This window comes from Benincasa hispida, chromosome 10 (genome assembly GCF_009727055.1).
Source record: "Benincasa hispida cultivar B227 chromosome 10, ASM972705v1, whole genome shotgun sequence".
NCBI lineage: Eukaryota > Viridiplantae > Streptophyta > Magnoliopsida > Cucurbitales > Cucurbitaceae > Benincasa > Benincasa hispida.
The window spans coordinates 14209688-14226774 of NC_052358.1; the positions used below are offsets into that span (position 1 = coordinate 14209688).

General features: G+C 31.9%; 1 protein-coding gene across 1 annotated transcript; it reads right to left on the reverse strand.

Moving 5' to 3' along the window:
- Positions 1-2505: 2505 nt before the first annotated feature.
- On the reverse strand, positions 2506-2871 carry LOC120088936. The gene has a single exon (XM_039046374.1). The coding sequence runs from the start codon at positions 2869-2871 to the stop codon at positions 2506-2508; it is 366 nt and encodes a 121-aa protein (XP_038902302.1).
- Between the last annotated feature and the right edge of the window lie 14216 nt (positions 2872-17087).

Here is a 17087-nt window from a genome sequence, read left to right on the forward strand (position 1 = left end):
GTATATCCCCACATCTTATATCATCTCAGTGTTTGGAGGTCCATTATCCTATCTCACCGATTTTAATTGTTTGTGGGCTAATTTTCGACACATGTTTTGTATCTCACCGTTATTTTCCTTTCGTGTATCGTATATCATCTTAGTGCTTGAACATACTCGATTATACTCAATCGTTTATATTTAATCAAAACTCCCCAGACATCAAAACTCTCCATACATCATAACTCTGCACATCCTATATCATCTCAGTGCCCCAACAGTCCCTAAAGGTTTTATCACAAGTTCTATATCTTTTCATTTTTTTAAGAAATTGAAATTGGAATCAAAGGGTAAAAGTTTTTTCTATAAAATACTAATCCATTTGTAACGACCCGACCCTCTAGGACTTAAGTTAGGTCGTTACTAAATACATGCATGCATGGAACTCAAAACAACACTCGGTTATGGCAAAATAAATGCTAATTAAATAAGGTAAGTTCAAAAGACTTTCATTAAATTCAAATACTAAATCAATAGTAGGGTACCCATAAATCATAAAGGATAATAAAAAAGTCTGAAAAATAATTTTTAAAAGTAAGTTTTAAACATCAAAACTAAAAATTAAGAGAAACATGAAAATAACTTTAAATCTCATGATGCGGAAGGGTAAAAACTAGTCCCAGTGGCTCGATCACGAATTCCGCTTGTCCATGGCTGGTGCATCTCTACCCTTACCTGAAACAACAATATGAGAAAGAATGAGTATAAAATACTCAGTAAGTAACCCCCTACTGGGGTCAGGCTGGGCATCTACGTCCTCTAGATACCCACCTCTGGTGAAACATATAAACTGCTCTAGTCCTTATGAGACACATATGCACATGAAACAAGAAAGAGACTGTGTCCTATCCTACTATAGTTAAATATGCCCACTACCTCTGGTGAATCCTGAAAAAGACACAAACTGGTGAATCCCGAAGGAAACACAAAATCTAATGGGCATCTAACTAATCAGTAAGGATATTTGCACAGTCTCAACATCATAATCATCACTGTACGAATTTATGACATACATATAAACCTCAACATCATGATTCTACAACATACATGTATACCTCAACATCATCAGATCAAATACAACCATACGGAAGTACATACCATCTCATACTAGCATTCAAGTGTCTATATGCGTAAATAAATAATTCAAATCTCATACTAGAACATACTTTGATCATATTATACTATCAGTCTATCATGCTAACATTCTGCCATAACAAACATTTATCATGCTAGCATACATTTAATGTCTGGCCTGTGGGCAGTTCCAGTAGTAAGATTACTTACCTTGATATTAGGTCAAACCAAAAAGCAATTGAATCTTTGTGAAATTCTTGAATCCTTAATCAAGCCTAAACATAAACCAATCTTTAAAATTAATAGTTAAGGCCAAATTTCAAACACCCAAATATTACAAAATATTTCCGGATAACCTTACCTAAGGTGTGGTCCAATTCGAATTCACCTTCCAAACCTCCAATTTTAAGCCCAAATAATTAGCAAACCAAACTCTTCTTCATCTTGAATGAAATTCTTGAATCAACCCCCTAATCATAATTTGAAATTAGGCTTACATGATTAAAACTTGAATCAAATACATATTTCACTACCAATGTCTCAAATAAATTATCCATATGTAGCTTCTAATAAAAATCACTTCCAAATGACTTTACCAAAATTTCTCAACAACCAAAATTAATCCACAAGAGGGTCCTCAAAGCATAAAACTTACCAAAACTCGTTAAAACAAACTCCAGCTTCACTGAACAACACCTCAATACCTTCACAAACTTGAATCCAAACTTGAAACACAATGAGTATCAACCAATTGATGTCAAAAGTAAATGAGTATTCAAGAATCAACTGAAAACAAATCCAAACGGTAGAAATCTTACCCAAATCGGTAGATCCAATGATGGCAAAAGCGAACGATGCTTGAGCAGTGGTAGACGGAGGTCATGAAGAAGAAACTGACGCGGCGGCTTTGGGCGGCGTCAGAGGGCTCACGAACGTGAGGAAGAAAAGGGGGTGGGGTTTGACTTTTTATAAAAAAAACAACAACAACAACAATAATAATAATAACAAAAAAGAAAATAAATATAATTACATTTAATTCCTTTCCATTTTATACTATTAAATTCCTTTCCATTTCAAAAGAAAATTAATTCCTTCCATTAATTTCCAATTTGAATAATTTCACGCTAACAATTAAATTCCCGCACTTACACTTGAAGTCCAAAATTCCAAAAATGCCCTCCAACTAATAACAATTACTGAAATTCCAAATAATAAAGTTACTGAAATTACATTATTACTAAAAAATGTGCGAGGTGTTACATTCTTCCCTCCTCAAAGAACTTCCGTCCTCGAAAGTTCATTCTTGAAATAAAAAACTCCGGGGGTATTACATTCTTCCCTCCTTAAAGAACTTTCGTCCTCAAAAGTTCATTCTTGAAAAAGCTCCGGGTACTAAGCCTTCATCTCATCCTCTCGCTCCCAGGTAGCCTCTTTGAACTGGTGATTCTGCCATGGGACTTTCACAAAAGCAATTTCCCGGCGGCACAATGTTTTTACCTCTCTGGCAAGGATCTCTATAGGCTTCTCCTCGTAGCTGAAGTTATTATTCAACTGTAAAGGCTCGTAGTCAGCTACATGGGACAGGTTTTTTACATACTTCTTTAGCATCGAAACATGGAAGACATTATGAACTGAAGACAGTACTGGGGGCAATGCCAAACAGTAAGCTACGGGGCCAACTCGTTCCAGGACCTCGAAAGGTCCAATGAATCTCGGACTCAACTTACCCTTCCTGTCAAACCTCAGAATACCTTTCATGGGTGCCACTTTTAAGAACACTTTCACACCAGTCTCAAATTCCAGGTCTTTACGTCTTACATTGGCATAGCTTTTCTGTCTGCTCTGAGTTGGTTACATATGAGCTCTAATCTTCTGTATTGCCTCATTTGTGGTCTACACCAATTAAGGTCCTAACAACTTTCTCTCACCAACCTCACCCCGGCATACTGGAGACTTGCAACTCTTTCCATATAGGGCCTCAAATGGCAATGTGCCAATGGCAATCTGATAGGTATTATTATATGCAAATTCCATTAAATGCATGTGAGAGTCCCAACTCCCTGAAAACTCTAATGCACAAGCGCACAACATATCTTCCAATATCTTGTTCATACGTTCTATTTGACCATCAGTCTATGGGTGAAAAATTGTACAAAAATCCAATTGAGTACCTAATACTAACTGGAGACTCTTCAAAAAAACTAGATGCAAAACGAGGATCATCGTTTGACATGACTAAAACTAGTACCAAAAGAGGTGTAACAACCCCTTCCATAAATAACTATGAAACTTAAGATGTTGAAAATCAACAACACTTCTACATGTCTGAGCTGATAACTGTGAAAACAGTCATGAAGTTAAGAAAGTCTTATATACTAAAAACATATATCTGAGCCTACCATGTCATAGGGAAAACTTCATATGTGCAATGAAGAAACTGGTCATACTATATAATGCTTCATCTGAAGATATGTACCAAAACAAATCTAGTCAACTAAAAACTACTTCTACTCTAGAAGCGCCAACTGTGATGTCTTTCCTAGAGTCTACATGTCTGAGAATAACTCTTTCTAGTTAAGTTTCACATTCATGAGAAACTCATCATGAGGCTCTATGCTGTCATGAGCTATAAAACTTGCTTGAGCGATCCTCATATTATTCTTTAAACTTGAAACAATCACATATCATTACTTAGATCCCGCTGCGAACGAGTCCAGAATTTCCCCCGAAAATGAGGTTTTGAATTACCTGGATGCTAAAGCATAAGTCAATTGATAACACATTTTCATAACCTCATAATAACCGTAATTGATCCTTGAAGTCATTTTTTTTAACAATAAAACCTTCTTGATTCAGAAGTCTTAGCTTGGATTACTCGTACTCCCTAAAGCTAGTTAACTCATTGCCCATGCAAGAGAATACATACTATCTTGTAATGCTCCAAACCCACTTTTAGTAACTTCTTACTATCAACTCAACTTTATTGCCAAGTCTATCCCTTATACCAATGGTTATATTGGAAGATCCAACTTACTTACTTTTGTGCATATACTATCATTGTCTACCTCGAGTTGGATTATTTTCTTTTCTCAATCAAATTGATGGTCTTGCTAGTTCATGTTTCCAACACTTGCACACAAAGTCAAAATCCCTTAAATCTCACTAATGCCCTCAATGTTTTACGTCTTAACTAATCAATCCTCAACATACCATATCAATAGTTCTCAAACATCTACTGTTACTAGTAACTCCATTTTAACTTATCCCTTCTCAATCTTCTATTTTGGTAACAGATTCTTGTGTTAAAACAAAGTTCCATACCAATCACCTACATAAGCTATCTTTCCATCTAGCATATATTGTCCTAAAGTTCCACATGATAATGAGGTATTCTTCTTTTACACCAAAATAAATACCTTGTAACCCCTCTTATCAAGCCTTCAAACCATACTTAACTAGGAGTTTGGAACACATTAAATTTCTTTCTCTTTCCAAAAGAGTAAACTTTCTTGGACACTTTTCTCTCATTCACACTTATGATAAAACCACTAAATTCAAGACACCTCCCTTTTTTTTTTCCACTTTCCATGTGGAACATAATCTCTTTACTAAATTATATTTTACTAAACTCCTCCAATCTTATCTCTCTCACTACGAATTTCCATCTTGTAGAATTCCTCTTTGCCAATTTGCATACGTTTAAACTCCAAAAGACTTTTTGTTTCTTCAAATCTGTCTAACTTGGATCTCCTTAACACAATAAGGCTCTGGGTTTAGTCTAGGTATACTAAAATAATCCTTCAACCTAAACAAATAACAACTTTAACCCCTTTAAGCCCAAGGTCATGTCCAACTATTTTAGCTTCCTTTAATGACATCTACCTAGCTAAATATTCCAAAAGAATTCTTTATATCATTACACATACTTTACCTAGTTCATCAAGTTGTAGTATTACCAAAATGATTATGACTTATGAATCCTTTCTAAAATTCTTCTCGAAATGTTGGATTTTTAATATCTCAAAACCTTTAATAAATCTATAGACTCTTCTTATTTTCCTCCTAATTCATAAAACAACTTTTAAACTTATACTCGAGCACTGGTCTGTGTATATAATACTACCACCGATTGCACTATCCAACACAAAACATAACACTAGTCCTTGATCAATTCTTGTCTCGAAAATTTTATTCATTGGCTTAAACATTTAAATACCTTCATTCCTAAATTGTCATAACCCTACATAGTTTCATCAACCTTTAACATTGCTGAACTGAGGTATATATTGGTTCGTATCTAACATAATTTCCATGATATTAACTAGTGCCAAGTGACTTCATAATTTATTCTATTTTATTTTTCTCCTTTTGTAGTGTCGTACCTGATAATCCTCTTATAATAACTTCTAACGAGTCACTGACCTAGCATTAGAACATAACTGGTACATTTAAGCCAAACAAATATTTTAATGCACAACTATCATAAAACTTGTAATTGATAAGACGTACCTGGCGATGACGAGGAATCTGTTCATGGGCCACAGGGACAATCTAGACTTACATAGTAAGTCAGTCTACAGAACCCAAAACATGGGCTCTGATACCAACTGTAACGACCCGACCCCTAGGAACTTAAGTTAGGCGGTTACTAAATACATGCATGCATGAAACTCAAAATGACACTCGGTTATAGCGAAATACATGCTAATTAAATAAGGTAAGTTCAAAAGACTTTCATTAAATTCAAATACTAAATCAATAGTAGGGTACCCATAAATCATAAAGGATAATAAATAAGTTTGAAAAAAAAAATTAAAAGTAAGTTTTAAACATCAAAACTAAAAATTAAGAGAAACATGCTCTAAATCTCATGATGCGGAAGCATAAAAACTAGTCCTAGTAGCTCGATCACGAATTCCGCTTGTCCATCGTCGGTGTATCTCTACCCTTACCTGAAACAACAACATGAGAAAGAATGAGTATAAAATACTCAGTAAGTAACCCTACTACTGGGGTCAGGCTGGACATCAATGTCCTCTGGATACCCACCTCTGGTGAAACATATAAACTGCTCTAGTTCTTATGATACACATATGCACATGAAACAAGAAGGAGACTGAGGCCTATCCTATTGTAGTTAAGTATGCCTGTTGAATGAGAAATTTTGGACCAATCACAAGTCACCACGTCGTTTGCTAAATTAACGACGAATTTCTAAATCGTTGACTTTGGGTCCAATTAGAAGTTAACACATGTCCCGAATTGAATTGAAGACAAGTTTCGATGACGTCACACGGATGAATCAGATGAGATTAAATTGGTCCAATTTGATATTACTATTTGGAGTCCAAACTACAAAAAAAGTTGAATTGGACCTAAATTCCAGATCAGGCCCAAAACTAACTAATTGGGCCCAAGGGTCAGGCCCATGGACCAACCAAGCCCACGAAGCCCACCTGAGAACACTAAATAGAGAAGTTATCTTCATTTATAAAGGTAGCATTTTCTACACTCAAAAGACCCAGAGAGAATTCGTTAACAAGCAGAGGACTCCTGAAGACTCCTGAAGCTGCACTCCTATAAGGCAGAAGGCCTTTGAAGACACAAATACTCTTCCAAGACTTCTACTTCAAGTTTCCAAGACTCCTAAATCTGCACTTCTATAAGGCAGAAGACCTTTGAAGCACAAATACTCTTCCAAGACTTCTACTTCAAGCTTCCAAGACTTCTGAAGCTGCACTCCTATAAGGTAGAAGACCTTTGAAGACACAAATACTCTTCCAAGACTTCTACTCTAAGCTTCCAAGACTTCTACTTCAAGGACGTTCGGTGCTGTCCTTCTCCAAGTTAAGCATATTCACCCAACTGAGAGAGAATCAGAGGATCAAATATTAGAGATCGAACCACATCGCATCAATCAACTGCAACATCAACACCAACTCAAGTTCAACTCCACGAAACACATTTCTCCAGAAACTTCGTGTGAACAATGCCCACTACCTCTGGTGAATTCTGAATGAGACACAAACTGGTGAATCCCGAAGGAGACAAAAATTGGTAAATCGCGAAGGAAACAAAAACTAGTGAATCCCGAAGGAAACAAAAAATCTAATGAGCATCTAACTAAACAGTAAGGACATTTGCACAGTCTCAACATCACAATCATCAATATACGAATTTATGACATACATATAAACCTCAACATCATGGTTCTACAACATACATGTATACCTCAACATCATCAGATCAAATACAACCATACGGAAGCACATACCATCTCATACTAGCATTCAAGTGTCTATGTGCGTAAATAAATAATTCAGATCTCGTATCAGAACATACTTTGATCATATTATACAATCAGTCTATCATGCTAACATTCTGCCATAACATACATTTATCATACTAGCATACATCTAATGTCTGGCCTGTGGGCAGTTCCAGTAGTAAGATTACTTACCTTGATATTAGGTAGAACCAAAAAACAATTGAATCTTTGTGAAATTCTTGAATCTTTAATCAAGCCTAAACATAAACCAAGCTTTAAAATTAATAGTTAAGGCCAAATTCCAAACACCCAAATATTACAAAATATTTCCAAATAACCTTACCTAAGGTGTGGTCCAATTCGAATTCACCTTCCAAACCTCCAATTTTAAGCCCAAATAATTAGCAAATCAAACTCTTCTTCATCTTGAATGAAATTCTTGAATCAACCCCTTAATCATAATTTGCAATTAGGCTTACATGATTAAAACTTGAATCAAATACATACTTCACTACTAATGTCTCAAATAAATTATCCATATGTAGCTTCTAATAAAAATCACTTCCAAATAACTTTACCAAAATTTCTCGACAACCACAATTAATCCACAAGAGGGTCATCAAGGCATAAAACTTACCAAAACTCGCTAAAACAAATTCCAACTTCACTGAACAACACCTCAATACCTTCATAAACTTGAATCCAAAGTTGAAACACAATGGGTATCAACCAATTGATGCCAAAAGTAAATGAGTATTCAAGAATCAACCGAAAACAAACCCAAACGGCAGAAATCTTATCCAAATCGATAGATCCAGTGACGGCAAAAGTGAAAGACGCTTGAGCAGTGGTAGACGGAGGTCATGAAGAAGTAACTGACGCGACGGTTTTGGGCGGCGTCAGACGGGCTCACGAACGTGAGGAAGAAAAAGGGGTGGGGTTTGACTTTTTATAAAAAAAAAACATCAACAATAATAATAATAATAAAAAAACGAAAAAGAAAATAAATATAATTACATTTAATTCCTTTCCGTTTTATACTATTAAATTCCTTTCCGTTTCAAAAGAAAATGAATTCCTGCCATTAATTTTCAATTTGAATAATTTCATGCCAATAATTAAATTCCCACACTTAAACTTGAAGTCCAAAATTCCGAAAATGCCCTCCAACTAATAACAATTACTAAAATTCTAAATAATAAAGTTACTGAAATTACATTATTACTAAAAAATGTGCGGGGTGTTACACCATTAGTCCATGGGCTTTCTACACATGAAGTCCTATTTTTGGAACGTGTTTCGTATCTCACCATTATTTTCCTTCCGTATATCGTATATCATCTTAGTGCTTGAACATACTCAATTATACTCAATCGTTTATATTCGATCAGAATTCCCCAGACATCATAACTCTCCACATCCTATATCATCTCAGTATCCCAACAACCCCTAAGGGTTTTATCATAAATTCTATATCTTTTCATTTTTTTAAGAAATTGAAATTGGAATTATGGGGTAAAAAGTCATTACACTCCAATTTTTCTATAAAATACTAATCCGTTAGTCCATGGCCTTTCTACACATGAAGTCCTAATAAGAGATCTAAGTTTTATTAATGTTCAAGTTTTTCCTTATTTACAAGAATGTTTAACTTTCTTAAAAAATTACAATAAAATTAGGGTCAAATTACCATTTAATCCCCAACAATAAATAAATTATTGAAATATGAAAGAGAAAAAAGAGTTTTAAATGAGGTGTGCTTTTTTAGAAAGAATATATTAAATCATAATATTTTTCAAATACCCATAAATTTTCATATTCTTCAATTTCTCTCTCAAAACCCTTATGTATATCACTATATATATACATATATTTGTTAGACTGTAGGTGTGATGATTTACTTCACGGCGAGGTCAGAAAACGAATGAGGAATGTCGAATTAAATAAATGGACTTACTCATCTTTCGACATGAGAGCCAAAAGAGGATTTTTTGTGTATAATCCTGCATAATCTCAGATGTTTAGTTGGAATGATGAGAGAGAGTTTGAGAGAGAGGATTTTGAAAAGGAAGCAGTGACTAGACGTGGGTATTTTAGAAATCTAAGGGGTTGTTTGGGGACCTAACATGAGATGGTATATCCCCACATCCTATATCATCTCTGTGTTTGGAGGTCCATTATCCTATTTCAACGATTTTAATTATTTGTGGGCCCATTTTCGGAACATGTTTCGTATTTCACCGTTATTTTTCTTCCGTATATCATCTTAGTGCTTGAACATACTCGATTATACTCGATCGTTTATATTCGATCAGAACTTCCCAGACATCAGAACTTCTCACATCCTATATCATCTCAGTGCCCCAACAGCCCCTAAGGGTTTTATCATAAATTCTATGTTTTTCCATTTTCTTTAAGAAATTGAAATTAGAATCAAGGGTTAAAAGGTCAGTACACTCCAATTTTTCTGTAAAATACTAATCCGTTGGTCCATGGGCTTTTTACACGTGAAGTCCTAATAAGAGACCTATATTTCATTAATGTTTAAGTTTTTCCTTATTTACAAGAATGTCTAACTTTCTTAAATAATTACAATAAAATTAGGGTCAAATTATCATTTATTCCCCAACAGTAAATCAATTATATATTTTTTAAAATAGGAAAGAGAAAAAAGAGTTTTAAATGAGGTGTGCTTTTTTAGAAAGAATATATTAAATCAAAATATTTTTCAAATACCCACAACTTTCCATATTCTTCAATTTCTCTCTCAAAACTCTTATATATATAGCGATATATTCGATATATATTGTGATATATGCACTTTTTCTCTTTTTCTTTTTTTGTTGCTTTTATAGAAAATTTGATATATATTGTGATATATGTATTCGTTTATTTGATATAAACGAGAATTATTATTATTATTATTATTTAGACTTCATGAATTTTATTTTCTATATATAGATTTTGAATTGTTGAGATTTTTTACTACCTAAATGGTATATATGATATATATAAATGAAATTTATGATATATACTGTGATTAATGTCGAACATTAAGCCAATATGTGGTTTATATTCCGTGATAAATTTCATATATCGGTTTATCTGTGATTTATGTCAAGCATTGAGTCAAACTCTAATTTATATATTGTGGTATATTTCATATATTGGTTAGGATATTTTCAAATTCATAATAATTCGCTAGATAAACCAATAAGTTATACATGAAACCAACGTAAATAGAAAATAAATTTTCATTAAATACATTTTCTCCCTTCAATTAAACAAAAAGAGTAAAATATCATGCATTTTCTCAATCTAATTAAACAAAAGGAATAAAACCTCAACAGGTAAATGTATTTTCTCTCTTCTACATCAAGAGTAAATATGGAAAAGAAATTTCCAATGCCACCTTCTCTTTCTAGTCCCTCACCACACTCAATGGTATTTTAGTCCAAAAAATCCATTAAATCTTATATACGAAAATATAAAAAAAATTGGACATTTATGAAATAAGTTTTGAAAATAGATTGAATCTATAATAATCTCTTAGTCCATTTATGAAAAAATTGGTAACTTCTAGACATAAGTGTAATATGCGTCTTCTATTAAGGTCCTTTATATAGAAAGCCCTGAAATATTTCATAACAAAGACAATAGTATAAAATATCAAATTTTCCCGTGTGACGATTGTTTCTTAAAAAAAAAACAAATAAAAACAAAATGTATGAAATTAAAAAACGTCACAAAGCAACTATATACCAACGATATTTTAGTTAAAAGGTGTCGTCCTCCTAACTTTTTTTTTTTTTTTTGTCTAAGATTGCATTGGAGCGTGTGTATTGAGTTGACTTGCATATTATTTATTGAATTTTATTATTGATAATGGCATGCGTTACTTATTTTCTGCGATAGTCGTTGACCTATTACATATAGTTAATTTTCTGAAACTAAAAAATGATTTCAATTTTAATTGGCTTTATTATTATTATTATTACGTAAGGACACAGTTTTTCAATTGTAGAAATTCAATTTCCATCCTTGCTCTAATTCTCACAAAATTTCTAGTTGATGTAGGTTAATTCGATCTTAATTTCATGACAATCAACTACATAATCACGAGCCTTTGTTGTGTTAATTTATTTTGACATAATCGTGTGCATTTATGCAGAAGTTGGTGGTTAGGTTACAAATAGGTTCATTTTTCGTGACAAATGATTTATCTTCTTCTCACTTTTATGTTGGTGCATTATAATTCTATTATAAAATTTTGTGATTCAAGTGTAAATTGCACATGAAATCATGATTTGGAAATTTCTAAAACTCTTGATTTTTTTTGCAGTCATCTCACAGTGAATCAACTTCAAATCTTCAAGATGGTACTGAGTGATTTTTTGCTATTTTTCTTGATCATTCTCGCATAAACTGCGTTAGTTTTCATAATGATAGTGATTGCATCTACCTAGAGTTCCTTTGTAATTTTCATTCAAATTTATGAATGTAGAAGTCTTAACTTTTAGGACATAATTAATCAATGGGTGCATAACTTTCAAGGTAACTTCAGTACCATGGACCATATTAGGTACAATATCTTGAGATTTTATGATGAACTGTGTTCTATTAGACAGGATGCAACAACTCATAATACTTTAGTGGCTATTTTCCATCAAACAACATTCCCGTACCTCTTTCACATATATGTTTCAAGGATAGACTATTAATTGACTAGTTTGTGGTTCTTGTTTTATAAATAATCTGTCTTTGCCTTCTTGGAGCAAATACTGACATTATGGGCATTCCCTCATTTTTATTATTTCTTTTTTGTCTGTAGTTTTCTTTCGACAACTCCTCTGAAAAATCATTAATTTATAATAGGGGAAGTATAACTGAGATAAACTATTTATATTTGAGATCCTTAGAACCAGTTTTCCACGTAGTTTTCTAAGTGACGTTCATGGTGCTCACCAGATTTTAGTGTTGTACAAAGGCTTTAGTTATTATTTTAGTACGACTTATTTGTATGACGACAATGATTAGTCGTTAATTTAGTCGTTGTAAGGTATTGATAAGTTTGACAAAGAGTTAATTAACTGGTTTTAATACAATATATTTGTATAAAAACTCTCATAAAAATTTAACCTTTTTTTTTTTGTTTAGCATTTTAGCTTGTTTTAGTACAACATGTTGACTTCAATATTGTAAAAGTTCTTAAAATTTAGGGAATTGGGTATTTTTCTTGGGTAGTGGGATACAAAGTGCAATAGACTATTTTTTTTTTTCTTGTCGCATTAGGGCTTAGTTCCCCTCAATTACCATGTTTGCATTTGATTCTATCTTCATTATTTTCTGTGATCAACTTAGATTTTAGGAAGATTTTTTAGTTTGTTTTTAAAATTAAGTGCTTAGATAATGAGATTTTGTTTTTAAATACACCAAAGATTCAATTAGGGGTATATTCGTCTTTTGCTTTAATACTTTAATTTGCATTTGTTGGCCATTTTTTTAAAAAAAGGGCCTATTACATTTTGGTCATTTGCCAAATATTTTTTTTATTAAGCAACTTTTTTTCAATTTGGGCCCTGCGATGGGTCACAATCCACACATACTAAAGGTTAGACCTTGTTTTTCAAATGGTTGAAAGAAGCATGCTCATCTTTTATATGCATATGTAATATTAGTAAAATAATAATAAGTCAAAATAAGTATAACTCAACTGACAAAAAAAACCATAACTTTAATATCTTTTATAATTTTTATTTGACAATTCATCTCCTTTTATGTTGATGCATTATAATTCTACTACAAAATTTTGTGATTCAAGAGTAAATTGCACATGAAAACATGATTTGGAAAATTCGAAAGTCTTTGTTCTTTGCAATCATATCATAATGGATCAACTTCAAATCTTCAAGATGGTTTAGGCAATCTTTACTTTTTCAGATCAATTTGGTCTGGCATAGGCTCTCTTGATTTTCATAACTCTGTTGAGTGTATCTTCCTAGAGTTTTCGTAGTTGTGGGACAGTTACAAACATAGACATTAGACTCAAAGTATTAGCAGATATAACATAATGTAAAAAAAAATTGTAAATATGACCAAATTTAAATAGTCTATGAGTGATAAATCATATTATTGGTAGGAGTATCACAGAGTCTATCAAAGATAGTAGTCAATCGCTGATAGACTGGGGAGTCTATCAATGATAGAAGTCTATCATTGATCGACTTGTCTGTATTTACAATTTTTTTAAAAAAATGTTATACACTCAGTTATTATTCCTAAAACTACGTAATTATCCATAAAATATTTTAGATATTTGATAATTCCGCCTCAAATGAAATTGCACTCATCTACAATTATCTTTTTATCACTTCGCCTAGCAGATTATTTCGTCTCAACTCACGAAATAATGTGCTTCTTTCAGTTATCATTGTTTCCTCCAAATGGAATTGTTGAAATGGCAGGAATTTTCCTTTCAATCTTTCTTCTATTTAGATTTCATTTGGGATTTTCGTAGCTTTCAAAATAATTACTAGCAATTGTAATTTTTTTTTTTTGTAAAATTAATAGTAAATAAAGAGTGTTGGGTAAATTTCAGTTTATAATTGAACAAAATTGGTTACTAGTATTTGATAAATAAATATTAAATTATTAAGTTTATACAATAACTAAAATTGACCTAATATTATTTTTATAATTTATAATTCTCAAATAATTGTTTAAACCACATATATATAAAGTAAATTTAAATTTTATTTTAAAGGATAAGACTAAATTAAAAATTTATTTAAACACTACAACAAAATTGGGATTTCATGACATTTAAAAGAGTCACAACTAAAATTGTGACATTTATGATTATTTTATGTCCCCTATAGAATGAATATTAATAACAATTTTTTAAAAAAAAACTTTTAATGATAATAATTAATTGTCACATTTATAAACTGTGTTTACTATGGTAAATTATTATTGTCATCATTTGACTCAAAATTGGCTTATTATTGTAATGTTATGAGTATTAATAGCAGTTATAAAATGTCAAAAATAATATATAGTGATATTTTTTCGTTATAAAAAATATATGTACCTTGATACTTTTATTGTCAAGAATATATGAACAATAACCAATGCAATGTCAACAAATGTTCTATCATGACATATTTTTATTGTCACGGAATTTCATGTTTGTGACATTTTTATATTGTCGATTTTAAATACATGTCTTGATAGTTTGTTATTTCTTTACATTACATAATTTTCACCATCAACTAATCCTATTATAACACAAAATTGGTACAACCATAAATAAGAATGTTCATATATAACAATAATGTTGATAACATTTTTACAAAAGAAACTAAATACAAGGAAACTATCTTATGTACCCTGAAGTGACAAATACATGCAAACTAATAATCAAATTTGGTAAAATTTTACAAAGAAAATAAATACAACAAGGTATTGCCACAAGTAACTACATTACAACAAATTTTGTTACTAACCAAACGTCAATCACTTATTTGGTAACTTCACCATTTCAATAGGTTTGTGCAAGACTTAGTAAAAACACAACATTAAACCTTAATTCAACATTGTGAACCAGTCTCTAAACTAAGTTCTAACATTTAGAAAGTTCAAAATGATTCAAGTAAAAATAGAAACCTCTAACAAATATCAATACACCTTTTATTGAAACCTCTAGCAAATCTATTCACACCTCAACCACATAGAAAAATCTTTGAAATTATTTTTGACCAGCCTCGAAGTTAAAGACGTTACTTTTCAATCTCTTAAATAGCCAAACAAGCTAATAAACAAATAATAATAATAAACATGGAAATTGAAATATGAATAATACCAATTTATTTACTCATTACCCAAATCATAGTTAGTCATCTTAGACATTCAGTAAATAGTGATAAGTAATAACAAGATTCACATTCATTTTTGAGTACACATATCTAGTCGTCGTTGTGTCCTTACGCAACTTCATGTGTAATAACAATAAATACCAAACAACTTATTTAAGCAAAGATCATTCCATGATGTTAACAAGAACGTAGCTTAACTGGTATAATGTTCATATTATCGACCTTGAAGTTTGAGGTTTGATTCTCCCACCTCACACTTTTATATTAATGGAACAACTTAGCATACTTTATCTATATTGGTATCAAATCATTTAAAGTTTCCAAAAACCCATTTTCAGCCAATTTCAACCAATAACGCAATGTCATAAGAGCTTCAGTTTTCTTTGCAAATTGAAATTTAGTAATTGAGTTTTGTTGTTTTCATGGACGCAAACAATAGCACTAACAAGATTCACCAAATTCAATTACAAGCAAATCAAACTTACAACAACAAACAAAAGCTAACTTACGTATCATATAGGAAATTTGAGATTGTAACATTTCACTCATCATTGATAATTGTTAGGTATCCGATCACCTACACAAATATACCTAACAAGAGATATTCCAAGCCACAGAATAAAGCACGCCTATGACACAATATATTGTTAATATAAACCAAAATGTTTAGCCACAACCATAAGAGAGAATAACAAACTAAATAGAGACCAAACATCACAAAATCACTTAATTTTCATAAAAAGTATCTAATTAGTGATAGTTTGACTGTGGAAACCACATAAAGTTACTAAAAAGTGTCCAAGTGACTCTTTCATTTTCAAAACAAGCTAAAAAGTGCCTAACATGTAAGCATCCAAAACAATCTTGATGAGTTTCAAATGGTACAAAACATACTTTGAACCACAATAGTCTAACTATATTTTGGTAGGGATGTATAACACTGATGAAAAAAAGAACAGAATAACGACGAAGACCACAACTGGTGAATTGAAAAAAAAAAAATTTAAAATACAAACTTTCAGAAGGAGACCAACGTTGGAGATGAGCAAAACTAAACAACACCAACAAATACCTGTGATGACCACTGCGTCGACTCTTCAGACCACCGACACTGATGAAGGATGTTGAGGACGAAATGTGAAGATCACAATTGGAAGTCCAAAGCTGAAGATGAACGTTGGCTGAAGACGAAGAAGATGCTTCAGACCACCAGTGATGATGGATGGAAGACGCTGAAATATGTGAGAAACCTTGTTTTTCTATCGACATTGAAGAAAGGGGAAAAGTCGACTACTTATATTAAGTTAGGTTTGAGGATATTTTTATTAAAAAATCTTAATTATTAATTATATTTAATGACGATTAATAAATGTCATAAATTCGTGGCATTTTCAAATGGTCATGAATGATAGAAAAATTCAAAAACTTCCGCTTTTTCTCGCAAAAAAATGCGAAATTTTTTGTTTACTCAATTTGACTATGGTATTGTATTATGATAGTTTAATTTTGTTGTAGTGAAAATTACATATGCTTTTAGGAGAAAGCTAGTAAAGAATTCATTTTAAAAGGGATAAAATGAACCTGTGATTTAGTAGTGATTTTAATAGATTTAATACAAAAATGGTTTAAATTCTTTTATAATCATCTCTATCTCTCTAGACCGTTAAAAGTTTAGAAATAAGAGGATGGTGGGTGAGAAGATTGAGGAAGAAATTGAATGTAGTGTGAGGAAGAAGAGAGAGGATTGGGGAATAATTTGGGGAAAGAGGAAAAAAACTATGGGGTGTTTGATAAATGGGTATGAGTTGGGTAGGTATTTATTACCCATGTTT